The 16,584-nt window shown below is 36.9% G+C and overlaps 2 protein-coding genes across 2 annotated transcripts; one reads left to right on the forward strand and one right to left on the reverse strand.

Moving 5' to 3' along the window:
- The first annotated feature begins 598 nt into the window (after window positions 1-598).
- si:ch211-149k23.9 (germ cell-specific gene 1-like protein) lies at window positions 599-9,850 on the forward strand. The gene is made up of 7 exons (XM_038284502.1): window positions 599-974; window positions 2,561-3,528; window positions 6,454-6,636; window positions 6,758-6,805; window positions 6,899-7,051; window positions 8,276-8,387; window positions 8,483-9,850. Exons 2-7 carry the CDS (start codon window positions 3,333-3,335, stop codon window positions 8,853-8,855), a joined length of 1,065 nt encoding a protein of 354 aa, XP_038140430.1. The 5' UTR covers window positions 599-974; window positions 2,561-3,332; the 3' UTR covers window positions 8,856-9,850.
- A 639-nt stretch (window positions 9,851-10,489) lies between these two features.
- On the reverse strand, window positions 10,490-15,421 carry rcvrn2 (recoverin 2). Its single transcript, XM_038284503.1, has 4 exons — window positions 15,266-15,421; window positions 14,626-15,158; window positions 12,670-12,781; window positions 10,490-11,065 (listed from the first exon to the last, which is right to left on the reverse strand). Exons 2-4 carry the CDS (start codon window positions 15,004-15,006, stop codon window positions 10,977-10,979), a joined length of 582 nt encoding a protein of 193 aa, XP_038140431.1. The 5' UTR covers window positions 15,007-15,158; window positions 15,266-15,421; the 3' UTR covers window positions 10,490-10,976.
- Between the last annotated feature and the right edge of the window lie 1,163 nt (window positions 15,422-16,584).

Raw genomic sequence — 16,584 nt, forward strand, 5'->3', positions numbered from 1 at the left:
ACCTGTTTGTGCTCAAATACCCTCTGCTGTGGCTAAATTAAAACCATGTTTTCACCAAGAAAAAAAAAAAACATTTATTGCATGTGCTTAACAGCTGTTGTTCCTGACAACTTTACATGACCAGGTATTAGTTTAGGTTGCAGTTGCTTTTGTAGTTTTTCTGCTATTGAAAATCATTTCATGTTCTTAAACTCCCCAAGCCATTGCCCCCCTCAACTCCGACCTGCACTGTCGGTCACTTTACACCTGTTTTGCACTATTACCCCCCCCCCCCACACACACACACACACACACACAATCTGTGCCAGTACTGTTTACATGTCCTTTTCCTTTTAATATATTTATATATTTTTTTTTATTTTTCATTTTTTTATTTTTTTTATTTTACGGTAGCTGATATGGAAGTCCCAAAATCTCATTGTATCCGTTGCAGAATATAATGACAAAGGCTTTTTGACTTTGACTTTAAACTAAAACACAAGATATCTATCAGGCGGGAACATTTTGTTTTCACTTTACTGTAAATTAAAACTTTCATTTGTGAATCTGAAGCACCTCTGAGGTTGAACCGATATGAAGAGAGGGGGCACCATAGCAACAGATGGACACGGAGGGATTATATAAGTCAGGAAGCGTATGTGACATAAATTCACAAGAAAGAGAGTAGATTGGCATGGAGGCAGATGCTCTGTCTCTCCTCCAGTTCACATCTCTGTCCACCCACTGGGCAGGAGGCTTAACAGGAGAGCACAGTGGAGCTGGGGAGGTAAGGATCACTGATGGTCCGAAGGAAAACAACTGAGGCTGTAAATGAAGAATGTGACAGGCTGTTCACCGTGGAGGATTTAAGTTTAAATTCCTAAGGAGCTTTTTGATGAACTCTTTAATGGGAAGGATCAAAGAAGTGACGGATTAAGTTTTTTTCTTTTTTTTATTCCACAATATTTTGTATAAAGTACTCAAAAAGATTTGGGGTAAGTATAAGTAAGACATCTTTCAAAATAACATGTCTTAATTATCTTTCAAAATGGTGGGGTATTTAAATATTGCATGCAAAAAAAAAATACAAGAGCAATGTGCCTACAATAAAACAAAAAAAATTATCTATTAGTCTTCTCTTAGATACATAGCAAAGCTTAACTTTGCATGCAACGCTGCAGAGAATTTACTTGCAGCCATTAATTGCAAAGCAGAATTTGATGCAATTTTAAGACAAAATTGCAAAAATGTATTTTGTTTCAAGTTTGTTACTCTTACCTATTGCTCAAGTCTTTAAAAATAACAGGAACCCTTTTTTGTTAGGTTTTAGCTGCTTCTTATCAATAAATCACAAAGTGAAGGTTAGCTTCTATAAATACATAACTTTTGCCTGACAATTGTTCAGTCATTTGGCTTAGCATGTTGTTTTATTTCTAAAATGCCTAGCTTCAGTTAAACTTCTGCTTTCTGTTGCAGGCATGTTAATAACCCTTAAATCTTTGTAGCTTTTGTCATGTACCAGCCACAAACATCTGCATATTTTCTTGGGATGTTATGCAACAAACAAACACAAAGTTGTGCAATTATTGTTAAGAGGAAGAAAAAGGAAAGCTTTGTTCAGTGTGGCATTAATATATTTTCGATTCCTTATTTGTTGAACTCCATTTTTTATAGTAGAAATTAGATTAGATTAGATTAGATTAGATGAGCTTTATTGATCTCACAGCGGAGAAATTCACTTGTCACATATTGGCATAGAAGTCAAAGAAGGTGCAAACAAGGAGGAAAAAGGTGCATTAAGAATAAACAATAAACAATATATATACAGTATATCCAGGTATATACAGTATATCAAGATAAATAGGATTAAGGTGCAAGTGTACATGTATCGCACACAATGAAAAACAAAATAGAAATTAGAAATAAAAAATCATTTATATTGTCTCTCTTCTAGCATTTGAACAGCTTATACATCGAGATTGGATCTAGCAGGAGTTTTTAAGTCGTCTTCCATGTGCTCAGGTGGATATAGGTGTACACTTTGACTCCTATGTCTTGTATTTATCTCCATCCATCTTCCCATCAACTCTGAGCAGCTTCCCAAGTGTAGTGCTTTGCAGGGTTCTTCTATGTGCTCCCGTCTCCCCTCGCTAGCTTTGGGGAAACTGAAGCAGGGACTTGTTTCATCTTTCTTCAAACAATTCCTCAATATTCCCACATTTCCACAGATGCAAGATTTGTGAGACATGATTCACATTGATGTCAGACAATTCTCTCAGCTGGGATGGTTTTCTCTGATGCTTCTTCTGTGCTGTCTGTTACAAAAAAGCCAGCAAAACATCGGTGTTACATAAAAAGAATAAAATAAAAAGGAAACTTACAAAAAATATAGAAATATTGTACTACTTATAGCATTTATTGATGCATTGTTTTATGTTACATGCTGGGACCCTGCTACAATAGAGCATTATTAAGTGCTTAAGTGTTTCATTGGACTGCTTTTTTACACAGCATAACCAGATCATAGACGATTAACTGATGCTAAATGTAACTTTTCTTTTACTATTTTCTTCCTTTTCAGGAACTGTGGACTGACAGGGAGGCCCTGCTTGAGAGACAACGGGGTTAAACTGTTAAGCACTCTTAAATAAAACTAACCGAGAGAATAAAGCTGATTTCTTAGGATTATAGGGCAAAGGGGCATTTAAATCTGTGCGTCATCTATAGAGTCACTAAAACGTCAATATTTGGTGTGGTCCTAAAAATCCAACTAGAGCCACCTAAGGATGCACAATGATATTAGCCAGGGCTGAGTCACTTTGCAAAAGCTTCTTATGAACCATTAAAGGAGTTGCTGTTGTTTTTGCTAAGATAGTGCCTGAAAGAGCATTCATCAAGGATAGATGTTGCCACAAGCCTACTTAGCTTGTGGAATGTATTACGTAATGTTAAATTCCCCTTTGCCTTTCTCATGTTGCCCAGTTACTGATCTAATACCACCTCAGACAGAAGTTAAGATTAGGGGATTTCTGGAGTTATCAGTTCCCCAAAACTCCAATGAAAAAAATTATATTTCTCTGTCTATGCGTCAGCCTCACAGCCTCTCGTTCTACTTGTGATTCTATTTAGTAAATCCCAGTCCCTCTCCTGGCTCAGTTTATTCTTCTGCTACATTAGATTTATCATTGCTTCCTGTTTAAAGCTGGGAGACTAACTCTTCAAAATCACACCAAAGCATCTGCCCCAATCTAAATGATTCTTCCATCACTCCACTTATTCCCTGTCTCCTGCTTGCCTTAAACCCCTCTGTGTTGTATCCCACCACCCCTGCCTCCCTCCTCTGTCTCGTGGCCATGCTCGAGCGTCTGTCCCGCCGTTCGCGATCCGTTCTCTCCCTGACATTAACCTCTTTGGCTCTGACCCTCTCCATCCTGGCTCTCTGCACCTCATACTGGTGTGAGGGCACTCACAAGGTGGTCAAGCCTCTCTGCCTGTCACCTGTCAAAATGAAGAACTGTGGTCAGAACAACAGTGAGCCTTACACAACAGGTATGCTGTTTTCGTACATGCTTTTTTTATTTTTGTGTTGATCATTTCAGTGTGTGCTGCATTTTTTTTATAGAGCTAGAAGATTTTATGGAGCTTTAATGTGCTGCTTATAAAAAACTGGTTCCAGTCCCCGTGTTTGCTTCTGAATGTTTCAACTTAATTTTCTTTCACACTAATGAAAAAGCTTGTGTTGGATTATTGGAACCTAGTGAGAAATGGGTCATCCAATTGTAAAATGATACCAAAATGGCATCCAATTCTTTATTTTGGAACAATTACCTCTGAGATAGCCGAATGACCTTCTCACATTACCAACCATAATTCTTGCTAGATGCTATGGACATTTTACCTAAATAGTGGTGGAAGTATATATAGTCTGTGTATCTGAGAATAATTTAGACCCAATGTGCATTAGAGAATTTTTACAATGTATTTAAACTTGTTTTCTCCATTACCAAAATTATCATGGATTGTGAACGACTTCTTTGATGACGTATGTAAACCTTTTGCAGCATTCGGAAAATGAAACGTTTAAAATGTAAAATAATACGTTATATAAAGTAGTTATTAATTATTCTTACAACTACTGATACGTAGTTTCATAAGAACTTCAAAAACTATATTCAATATAAAACCACTGGTAAATACTAACTTTATTGGTTCAAAGTGTGGATGTTAAAAGCAGGTCAAAACTAAAGTTGTCTCAAATGAGTTAACTAAAAACATAACAGTGTATAATTAAAAGTGAAGAATGATGAGTTTCTTTATTTTCCTTGAAGCAAACAGACTTGTTCACTGATTTTTTGTTTTTGGCCTAATATTTTTTAGGCTATTCACTGGTAACTGGGCTGCACAGTGGTGCAGCTTGTAGCAGTGTTGCCTTGCACAGGAAGTTTCTGGGTTTGATCCCTGGCCCAGGGTCTTTCTGCAGGCAGTTTGCATGGTCTCTCTGTGCATGCATGGGTTTTGTCTGGGTACTCTGGCTTCCTCCCACAGTCTAAAAACATGACTATTAATTGACATCTCTAAATTTCATTAGGTGTGTTAAGTTACATCTTTGACTTTTAAAGTACAGTGGAGGACTTTCGCATTTTTTGAAAAGACCCGCCCATGCACATGCACAACCCTGCACCTGCTCCCTAATGTACGCCTATTAAACGCATGTAGAATATGCACATACAAGCTTGGTTTCCAAAACAAGATTTGCACATTTCCAGTATGTCTGACTCACCACCGGTAAGTGAAAGTGGGGATGAGCACGTAGGACAGCCTTACGTAAACATATCACCAGAATGATGACAATTGGGAGAACCACTTATTTTGATTTTCCACCCGGGAAAAAAAACATCCTCCACTATACCTTTAAATGACATCACATCCAACTTCTGAGGTTTGCTTACTCAGTGACTTGGTGATCACAGTAAACTGAAATTTCATATTGCATATTAAGAATGGGCAAAAAAATATGGAAACTCTCCAAACATTTCTGTTTCTGAATGGAGATGAGAGGTTCAGAAGGGAACCTCCAACATCTCTCTCCCCATCACACTCCTATGCTCAACCCTGTGTAGAAATTGACAATTCTTGTTTTTAATCTCTGCTGTCAGAGGATGAGTTCCTGGGTGGAATTAACCAGGGTTTAGTATTAATCTCTGAGGTGTGATGATGCTCTCTAAACACTTATTTTTCCACTGAGGACTTTGTATTTAAGCCTGATCCACAATGAGATTACTTTGATCACTACTTGTTTTATTTGTATAGAGAGATCTGACTTTATTGACGCACACTGTTATGAAAACGGCTTTAAAAAAGCTACTGGGATATTGAAAAATTTACTGACTTACTGACATACGAATGCATTATTCAGAGTGATGCATGTATAATTGCAAAAGGTACATATATTTTGAGGTGTATATTTGTTATTCTGACAGAAGAGCTATGAGGGGTTTGTGGGACTTTGGGTGTTGAATGGGTCTTGAGAAGCCTTACAACTATTCCCGGGTGTAATCCTGATGAGAGTGTTTAGGTATTTGTGAGTGCCAGGAATGTTTTAAGGGCAAGCCGCTCAGACAAGCAAAGCACAAACTGTGTCTTCATCCTATCTACATCATTCAATTGTTGTAGATGTGCTCCTTTATGACTGCTTGGTAGCGCTTGGTTTGAAAACCTTAAGGTCTTGCCTTTGCTATTAGCAGATGCATTGGTTCTGCTAGCATCTTCAAGTGGCCTAAAGTACTGTAAGTTTACAGAAAAGGTACAAAATCCTCTAAGTCTGTCATTGAGTCAGAGGTCATACCTGAATGGCAAAAATGTGATCTGCTCTATTAGGGTTGGAGGTAAATCTCTACCTCAAGCAAATTAGTTCAGGTATCTTGGTGTTTTGTTCAAGAGTGATGATATGATGGAATATGAAATAAAAAGATGGACTAGGGCCTTAGCTGAAGCAATGCAGGATTTAATCCCATCTATGGTGGCTAAGAAAGGGAGTCCCAAAGAAAAGTTCATGATTAACTGGTCTGTCTAGATTCAGATCTCACAAATTTCTTCAGTACCAGCAGTGGTCTTGGAAAACTTTTAGATTTGCCAGATTTCCCTTGACAACGTGTCTTAGAGGAAATAATTGTCTGGATTTCCCCCCTTGGATAGACGGAGGACAATTGATGGATGGATGTGTTGATTGCTATAGCACAATGTCAGTTTAATCCAACAGTTAACTTTCCTCATACATTTGCTTTTTATCTATTCAGTTAACTAAGATCAAAATCACAATGCCCTTATTTCATTGTACACCTGCTTGCTGACATACACCTGAAAAGTTAGGAGTATCATGTTCAATTTTCCATGAGTTGAAAAGGTATCATATCTGTTGACAAGGTTCAAATATAAGCCTAAAATGCTAATCCTCACTTATTTTCTGTCAAACAGAGAGCCCCACGCAAAACCCTTTCAACCGCACACTGTCTCCAGACAGAAGAGAAGAGCTAGCCAAGATCAGACAAAGGCAGCTGGCCAATGCAGTACACTACATCTGGGAGACAGGAGAGGACAAGTTTGCCTTCAGATACTTCCATACTGGCTTCTGGGAAAGCTGTGAGAAGCAGAATGATGGTGAGACCAAGATTAACCCCTTCAGCCGGTCATAATGGCGGTCATAAAAAGGGAAAATATATTATAGATATTAGCTGTTGAAAATCTCAATGTCTTACGTCTGAATCGTACATTTTGGCAGGAGAGGTATGTCGCAGTTTCATCGACTTAACTCCAGGGGAAACACAAGGTGAGTTGTGTAATAGAAATTTCTTTCATGTAATCTCCACAGCTTTATCTAATCCTTCTTTACAATGATCATATATGTTTCCACATATTTCAGGAGTTCTTTGGCTGTCGGTCATTTCTGAGTTTACATATATTGGCCTGCTGGGGATGGGCTTCCTACTGATGTGCCTGGAGGTTATGTGCTCCCATAAAGAGATGCACGCACTAAAAATCAATGCCTTCGCTGCAATTTGTACTGTGCTGTCAGGTGAGCTTATGGTTTAACTTAAGGTGCCAAAAACATTTGTCTTGGAATAAATTTGTCTTTTGTTAACGGAAGATTACTTCAACCTGAAAATGAAAAAAAAAACAACCTTTAATTTCTGTTTTTGTATTTAGTGTCCAAAATAATAATCGGTTGCTAAAATCTAATCAAGCAATCGACAAAAAAACACAGTAATTGGCACCTTTACTATTCCAAACAATGTGAAGCATTTTTTTTATACTTTGCTTTTTTAGTTTCTAAAAAAAAATTTAATCTTGAGCTGAATATATAATGAGGTTCACACAATAATACGACGCATTTCTCTCACTTTAAAGTGGGAAAGACAAGAGATTAATTTAATAGATCTTTTGATAGTCATAGAGCAGGAAAGGGCTTCAAGAAAATAGCTACATTCATGTTTGCTAATATTGCCAGTCAGAGTATTAATAGAAATGTTGAAACTTCTGAAGCGGTGGCAAACAATCGTGGAAAATGTCTCACATTTATCTTACTATTAAGGCAATGATGGTGCAGGAGATAAAATAATCTCTAAAGTTCCTCTTGGTCTTAGGGTCACCAAGTCCTCATGTCCATTTGGAACTTTCACTGTGCCAAATTCATTATCAGGTTAAACCCTTAGTTATCATACAATCAGGACCCTAGTTTGTTAAAACCATCTGTTCTGACAGCATAAAAATCATGAGATTTAGTTAAGTTATTGAGTCATTGCTGAGATATTTCAAATGCAGGTGGATGGATCCTGTAACCATGGCATACAGGTGTTTATGTTAGAGCTTGTGACCCACATGCAGAGGAATTTTATTGACTTTCCATTGGTGCCTGGGTGGTCAAATCGTGCAGACTACAGTGTTGATTGTATACTAACACAATACCAGATTATTATTCTATTGCCTCCTGTCTCGCTGCACCAAAAAAGTGAAAGGCAGATATGCAATTAGTAAGGGATATAAGACTGACATTTTCTGCAACTACGTGGGTGTTGTGTTAAAAAACAAATGTAGCAAAAGCTCCTCATATTCAATGTTAAATATGGTGTAAGTTCTGTGATGCTGTGGGCCTTTTTCTCTACTAAAGGAAAACTAATAATCTTTGTTTTTAATTCAAGGTCATAGTACCGCCACTAAGGATGATTTCCTATACAATATAGTATTTTGCATATCTTGGGTGCTTCTGGGTGCAAATGACATTTTTCTCTTTTTTCTCTAGGTCTTCTTGGGATGGTAGCACATATGATGTTCACTACAGTATTTCAGATGACAGTCATTGTGGGCCCTAAAGACTGGAGGCCTCAGTCCTGGGACTACGGCTGGTCGTTTGCGTATGTCACTACTTAAAAACAGAATTGAAACAAAAATTTATCGAACACTCGAAAGTTTTTCTTTTCTCCTTACTGTTCAAACTGTACTTTTTCAGCCTTGCCTGGGTATCCTTTAGTTGCTGCATGGGGGCTGCTGTTGTCACACTCAATTCTTACACAAAGACCATCATTGAGATCCGTCGCAGGCAAAGACTCCGCTTGGACGAAGCAAGAGCCGCCGCTCGGGCCCCACCCTACGACGAGGTGGTTCCAGGAGGAGGGCTGTACTCAGTTAGCGGCCTGCTACACTGTCCAGATGGGATGATTGACGTGGCGTGGGCGCCGAATGGCAGTGTGGTTGGAGTGGGAAACGGGGATGTACCGACACTGGTTCTAGTGGGAGGCTGTGGCCCAGAGGGGTGTGAGGACTGTGAGCGAGAGAGAGACAAGATGGGGGAGGCCATGGATCGAATTGATTCACCCTGTTAGAAGGACAAGTTATGCACACAAACTAAAAGGGCTAAAACAAACTGCATCATTACAGTGATAAGGGAAGCTGGCGTGTTTTGACTTGCTGTTCTATTGCTGGTGAAGATTCTCAGTCATCCAGATCATAGTCATTCAAAAAGTTAAAAACAAACCACTGGACTTTTTTTTCCAAGTTTGAAGATGTTTCGTTTCCCATCCAGAAAGCTTTCTCAATGTCAAATGTCTGGAGTAGCGTTGAGCTCCAGGCTTTATAGAGTAATCTAACAAAAGCCTTTTGTTCTCTTAGAAAGCAGATATCTGAGTCAAAGGTAGAAACAGAAGTTAAGTGCAGGGGTTATTTTAAGATAATGACTACTTTCAAAACAAAGGGCATGCTAGGCTTCTTGCATTATCATTTGCACTCAGAAGCACCACTTCTATCAGTCTGCATCAACCTATGATATGAGCTAAGTGATTAGCTTATCACACAGGGACAGATTGAGAGCGTACAGCTGCAGTAGACTTCTCTCAGTTCCTGAGGATTTACCTGCCTCAAAGACATGCTTGATAAGTTGTTAAGTTTGGTTAACAAACAAAGCTAGGATGCTGCTTCAGAGGCAAGAACTGAAAAGGGGAAGTAATGCAATATCATGCAGCTCTAAGCTGTTTTAAGGAGTTTTTTTTCGACATATTCAAAACTAATTCCTTGCAGACTTAAAATCAACCAGTATGAGTCACCAAACTTGCAAACTGAAAATGAGTACCACTCTGTTAACACGTCCTAATGTGGAAGACTTTAATGCACACATTGGTCAAACTTGCAAACCAATCTGCATGTTTTATGCTTCTGTGCCTAAAATAGCAAAGCAAATGTATATTTCTACATGTAAAATGCACAAATACCTAACTTTGTCATTTATACTTTTAAGATATCAATTTTATGTCAAGCTTTTATTGTTCTCATACAGACTATCTAATAATTAATCTGCTTGGATATTAAATGTTTCATTTTCCAAGTCTGCTTTATGTGGTTATGACAAACCTGTGAGGAAATAATGAACTTTTACACCAAAAAAGCTACCAAATACAGTTTCTGTGTGAAGATAAGCAGACAGGCCCGCAGAGATAAAATGATTACAGAGGTTTTGGAAAAGTCTGCTCTCATGTTGAACAGAAGATTATGTGTAAACCATTAATCCTGAGTTGGATGGAACGGAGGAGGAGCAGAGAGGAGACATGCCGAAGGGACCGAATGGAGCGAGTCGTTGGGGGTCAGAATGAAGGTTGGAAAGACATTTTGGCACACCTTCAGAAGGAGACTGTGTGGATTTTAGCCTCAGTTTCACCATAGCGTCACATGCAGGAAGATTTATGGGTGTGTGCTTGCCATTCAACAAAAGATTATATAGGCATTAATTCACAAAGCTAGATAAAATGACCTAAATGTACCTTTAATATCTGTAGGTTACACTTTTGAGATAATCCAGGATTAACTGCTGGGGATTATACAATTGAAAACAAAAAAAAAAATAAAATAAATAGGAAAAAACTAAAGCGCCATTTTTGTCAGTCACAAGAGTAATAGTATAAAGTAAGTTCTGGGTCAAAAAGGAAATTAAAGGGACAGATAGATAAATTGATTTCCAAACAACAGATGTATGAGAAAACCTTTAATTTATTGTTCAGTGAATAAAGCACAACACATAGGAGCTAAAACCTCAATTAAGGTATTTAAAGTCTGTAAAAAAGTGATAATAAGCTAAGGTTTTTTTGAGTTTCTAATAAGTTATTCTGCAGACCCCAATTTTAAAACACAAATTTACCAATTATACAAGATAACTAATGCATACTGCTATTTTTTACTGCATTAGTTCATGTGTAGGTTTGATATTTGTTTGGGCTGTTCTATAACTTTTTTCTACGGGATTCTATTATGTTAAAATGTATTCACAAACAGTTAAACAACAAGAAAAAAAATTAAAAATGGCTTTAAAGTTACAGTGGAGACAAAACAGAAACTTGTATTTACACAGACGGAAGAATGAAGTTAACGGCAACGTCTGATACGAGGAGGAGAAAGTAGGTGGTGTAGAGGAGCTCCAGGAAGGTCAGAAAGGGAGAAAAGGTAAAGTAGGAGAGACTTCAGTGTTTAACAGGTTCGTACTGGATGAGACGCATTGCATTCTCGTTTTCAATCACTCCCTTGATGAACTCTCCTTCAGCCAGTCGCTCTGAGGTGGACGAGAAAAAAGAGGAAGAAAACAGTGAAAGAGATAAATCCCCTCTTATCTGTTGTAATCGTGAGAGAGACAGTTGCAACAACGATAGCATTAGTTACGGTTTGGCACGACAAAAGGTTTAAGGTTTATAGTTTAAGTGTGGATGTAATCCATGTAGCTTTACATCTGATTTTCTTTACTAATTATATATTGAAATATTCTGCTTTACATGAGTTTAAGGAAGAAATTACAGCCAGTAATGTCTTTAAGGTTATATTTATTTATTTATTTTTTTTAATGCAAAATAATTCTTCCAGTAAGCTGAACAACATTTTTTTTTCTTGTAAAAGACATTCCTTTATTGCACATGAAAGGGCCCCATTAAATATCAGGTACTCTTTTAAAATGGAAAAATGGCACAAAAATAAGTGTTTTATTTTAGTACAATATAAATATTTATATTTTAGTTATGTGTTATGATCCAAAATAGGAAAAAAAATGTAACTTTAAAAAAATCTAATGTAAAGTCTGAAATACTTTCTGCAAAAAAAAAATGAAAATATTTAATATAAATGTATTAGAAAAATTATGTGCTTCGTTTTTAAATCTTAAAAGATAAGATAAAATTTCCACATGAACTAGACATAAAAGTAATTTAATTTATCTGAAACATCTATTATTATTCAAAGAACGGATTCTGTGCACAGTCTATCTTTTCAGATTTATAAAGAATAATTTTAAAACACTGTAAATATATATTAAAATGTGTAACCAAATATATTTTAATACTTTCTATTATTTACTTTGACTGTAGCTATTTCCTAAAAAAAAATGTATATAACATTAACAAATTCATCATGTTTTTTTTTTTTACATAAATATTTTATAGATTTTAAAGTAAAAGTGTATCATACAAAACTTTTTTTGTTGTTTTTTGTTTATAAAGTAACATAAAAACTGATATTCTACTGTTGCCTTAATCAAACATTTACTGGTTCAAAACATTATGTTTGCCACTCTAGAAGATTTGGTCATAGTTCATAAAAATGTAAAGATTTAAGCCTTGGTTTCAGCTTTGATATATTACCTATTCATAGCAAAATAGAAGAATTAAAACTCAACCTATTCCTAAAACTATTTGCAATTCTTCTTCATTCATCGTTGGTTTTTACTTTATTTTATTTTCAGCTATGTGAATCTAGATAACATTACAATTTCGGTAAGCATTTTATATCTTGAAATAATTATGATTATAACAAATATTTTTCCTGAAAAGGAAAACAGAAAAAATGTAACAAAACAGCTGTGTGACAGCTACTCGAGTTAATTATGCTAAATATAGATTTTATTTTCTCATAGAACAACCCTTGTAAATAGACACTTGAACATTTGTGTTACTTTAACTTAGAGGAAATTAATCAAATAAAAATTTTCCATTCTGACCTGGTCATCAGATATATATATGTTTAATGTTGATCAAAACAGGATTACTCTTATTTTAAGGTAACAAATGTGTCCAAATGCAGAGCAAAACCTTTGAAAGCTGAGGTAATAAAGCATAGAGACATGTGGGGTGCTCTCACTCTGGTCGTCAGAGTGCATGTGGCCACGCTCACCATTGTCTTTCTTGTTGAAATACGCCCACAGCTTGTTAGCTCTCTTCTCGGGTGTATTCTCATCCTCCGGTAGCATCTTCTGCTCCTCCTCAGGGATCAGCTTAAATATGGCCTAAGAGGGGGGTTGGGTGGAAAAACAAAAACAACACAGGATGAAAATGCTGCCACATTCTTTCTTAGCTTTACTGGACATGTTAAAAGCACAGAAATTAACTAAGCAAGAAGCATTTAACAGTGAAAGCTTTGAAGGAGCATCTAATCAAACCAGTTAGACCATCAAACTCTTGCTGGTTTAAAGTCCAAATTTTCTTTAATATCATCACCAGTCTATTTACAGCAGATTTATGGAACATTTTTATAGAAATTGTAAAATTTTCAGATTGTGTTGAAATTATGACTTGGTCCCCAATTTAACAGTGCACTCTAGTCAAGTTGCAATGAGTCAGGCTGAAAGGGGGCTGAAAATGGCTAAAACTCTGTTTACTTCAGGTTCAGTCCCATAAGTGTGTGTCCCACTTAGAGAGGATGCACTCGTCTCCAACATTTAAGACACCTAGATTAACATGGATTAAAGCCAAGACTCAAGCTGCAAGCCAAAGAACCACGAAGTCGACTCTTTCTCTTACTGCGCTTTACATCACTCTTGTTCCACTGATCTTGTGGTCTGTATAGTGCAAATGCTGTAGCTAGACTATACATAATCTAATTATCTCCATCTAGATAACAAGGTTGTGAGGATGCAGTCATTTATAAACATAGAACGAAGCGGTGCCAAAGCTGCTTATCAACCTCGAATGAAGCCTGATGTATATGTCAGATACTTTGCAAAGCTAAGGCCTTAGTTTCATCTTTAAATTCATCTATGCTAAATCCAGATTTAAAAATCAAAGTGTATGTAAAATGGAGGATAGTCTCCAACAATTGACATGTATTTTTTCAATTTAAGAAAGACTTGAAAATAATCTGTTGTCAAAGGCTATTTCTTTGTTTTGTTAGTGCTTTCTTTAAGGCTAGTTGAGTCTTGTGACTGTAAAAAAATACAAAAATTTCACATAAAGACTGTAAACATAACCTTATGTTGGACTAAGGCCAGTTGGCCAGAAGAGAAATCCCATTACAATTCAAGCTGGATTCTCGGCTGATCTTCCTAAACCTCTTACAAATCTTTATCATTTGTCTTAAAACAGAATATGCGGCCTTCATAAGACTGATTCTATCAAAACAATGCACAGTATTTAGCTTTGTAATGCAGAGTCCGACACCTTTCTAGTAAAAGATTAGACCAAAGTTGACTGATAGTCTCCTTATGAGGGATAGAGCTCAAAAACACTCCCTTCTCTTCTGACCGACTCTGCCCCTCATGTCTGACGGCTAAACCAATAATCACAGAGATTTTTGCAGGAGATCAAAATGACAGGCTAATTGAAATGGCAATCAGGGCTGAGACCTACATACAACGACAAGGGTCTCTAATTTCCATTTAAAGACAGCAACAGTTGAAATGATCTAAAAAGAAGATGAGAGAAAAGCAGTAATTTGAACCATATGATGCAGCAATAACAAGTTTAGATTTAATAAGCACAACATGAAAAAATGTTAATCTCATAAGCCTCACAAGACAAATGCTTGACCGTGGGGTTGGATTACATCTTGCCAGTTAATCTTTATATGTCACGATTTGTCATGAAAAAGACAATCTGTTCAAATCTATCTATATGCCTTCATATAGTTGCTACATTGGAAACAGTAACAGCTATATGTAGGAATATATAGTTGTTACTCAAACAACTTAGAACTCCTGGATGACATTTATTTGACAACCAATAAGAGAGAACATTAAAAAGGCGGTGATGCTTTGCTCTAGCTGAAACACTGGTCATATTTAGATGATTCCAGTTTTCCTAGAATAATAACGCTTAAACCTTTGACGTTGGTGTTTTCCAGAACCCCCCTCACCTGGCAGATTTCCTTAACCTCTGTCTTGTTGATGTACCCGTTTTTGTCCACGTCGAACAAAGAGAAAGCCCACTCCAGCTTCCTGGTGGTCTTCCCGCTGGAGGTCATGTGCAAGGCAATGATATACTCCTTGAAGTCCAACGTGCCATCATCGTTGGTGTCGAAGGAGCGGAACACATGCCGCGCGTAGCTCTTGGCGTCAGCCTCAGGGAAGAACCGAGCATAGATTTCCTCAAACTCTTCTGGTGAGATTCTCCCCGTGGGACACTGCTTCTGAAAATTCTCGTACCACTGGCAGATTTCCATCTCTGTGAATTTTGTGGTTAGCTTCAGGTCCTCCAGGATCTCCTTCGATATCGCGCTGCTGGTGGTATTTCCCATGGCAGTTGCTTTTAGACGCTTGGTAGGTTTATGTGCTTGAGACTTCCGTCCTAGATAGTTGTTCTTCCCTGTTCCAAGAAGCTATCAAAAATATTTGTGATCACTGGTTTGGTTTCCTTGAAGCCAAATGCCCAACAGAGGCCTAAAAGACACTGTAGATATGCCATGGTGTTAGAATAAAAAAACAGGGATTATTTGCAATCTCTCAACATTTTAAATAGCACTACAGAGTTGATCAATGCTGTACTGGAAATCTTACCTGGGGTTTGTGTGAGTAGCAGATAATGGCTGAAGAACCGACTGTCTGGACTGTTGAACAGTAAGAGGTAAGGATGGTAGAGGGAAACACCCCTAGAGGAGGTGACTAGGTTAATTCTGTTAATGAGGGATTTAAAGTGGATGAGTGTTTGACCAAAGTGAACCCACTATCCTAATGATCTCTGTTAGATCTGGAAATCTAGAAGGATCTACACTGAAAAAAAATAATGCAACCATTTTTATGCATTTACTTAATAATATTTAGTTACTTTAAGCAGGGAAGGACATAAAACAATTGTGTTAAAGTAACTGAGTATGATTAAGTAGATCCCAAAAGCGGTTGCATTATTTTTTTCAGTGTATAACATCCAGGGAACTTTAATGTGATGCCATGTTTTTTTAAACTTAACAGCGCAAAGTATCGTCTCAATCTTGCAAAGACATTGAGGGTATTGTCATGCCTTTTACATAATATAATTAACAGATTTAGAAAATCAGAAGGAACTTAATGTATAGAGGACAAGGTTTAAATAAAACAGTCCTTAATAGTTGTTTATTTCTTTCGACTTAATAGCAGGTTCTATAGCAACATAGCAGCCAAAAGAAAATGAACATATACTGGGATTCCAACCCAGCCTGGGTGCCTTCTTAATTATTCACATCACCTGCCCCATATACATGGGCATTTTCACTTTTTCCCTCCTTTACTTATTTCTTTAGCTCAGGAACACTTCAGAAAATGTAGTTTGGTTGGTTGAGTTTTAATACATCTAAATGTTTTTAAAGTTTAAACTTTGCAAAGCGAATGCAGCTTCCCTGTAAATTGCTAGTTGCATATTGAAAAACAGTGCTGAGGTCTAATAAACAATCAATTATTTCAATTTCCAAAATCCGCTTTGTTCTGTTCAGGCACCCAGTAATGCCAGGTGCCTATTTTGACTGCAGTTAAACTCAACTCCATCATATAAACACTTACTCCAACAACCAGTTTTACATAGAAAGGTTTGGGTTGATATTCGAAACTATGAGTTACTTGCTGCAAGGAATCCAATGCATTGAATTAAATAGACAAGACTGTACATAACCCCTATGTTATGTTAGGTAATAAATGTTTGATTAGTGTACACAGCAAGAAATTGTTTTCAGATAAGTTTAATATGCCAAGGTAGTCATGTACATTTAGCTTGAAATAATGAAAACCCTTTAACTTATATTTCTGTCTCCAAAAAGAAAACTGCAATACATGTTAATTGTGATTTTATATGATGCTCTAACACACAGTTTGGCATTGCTGTAAAATTCGAAAAACTGTATATAAAG

The sequence above is a fragment of the Cyprinodon tularosa genome, unplaced genomic scaffold (genome assembly GCF_016077235.1).
Source record: "Cyprinodon tularosa strain WSP-4 unplaced genomic scaffold, ASM1607723v1 ctg2, whole genome shotgun sequence".
NCBI lineage: Eukaryota > Metazoa > Chordata > Actinopteri > Cyprinodontiformes > Cyprinodontidae > Cyprinodon > Cyprinodon tularosa.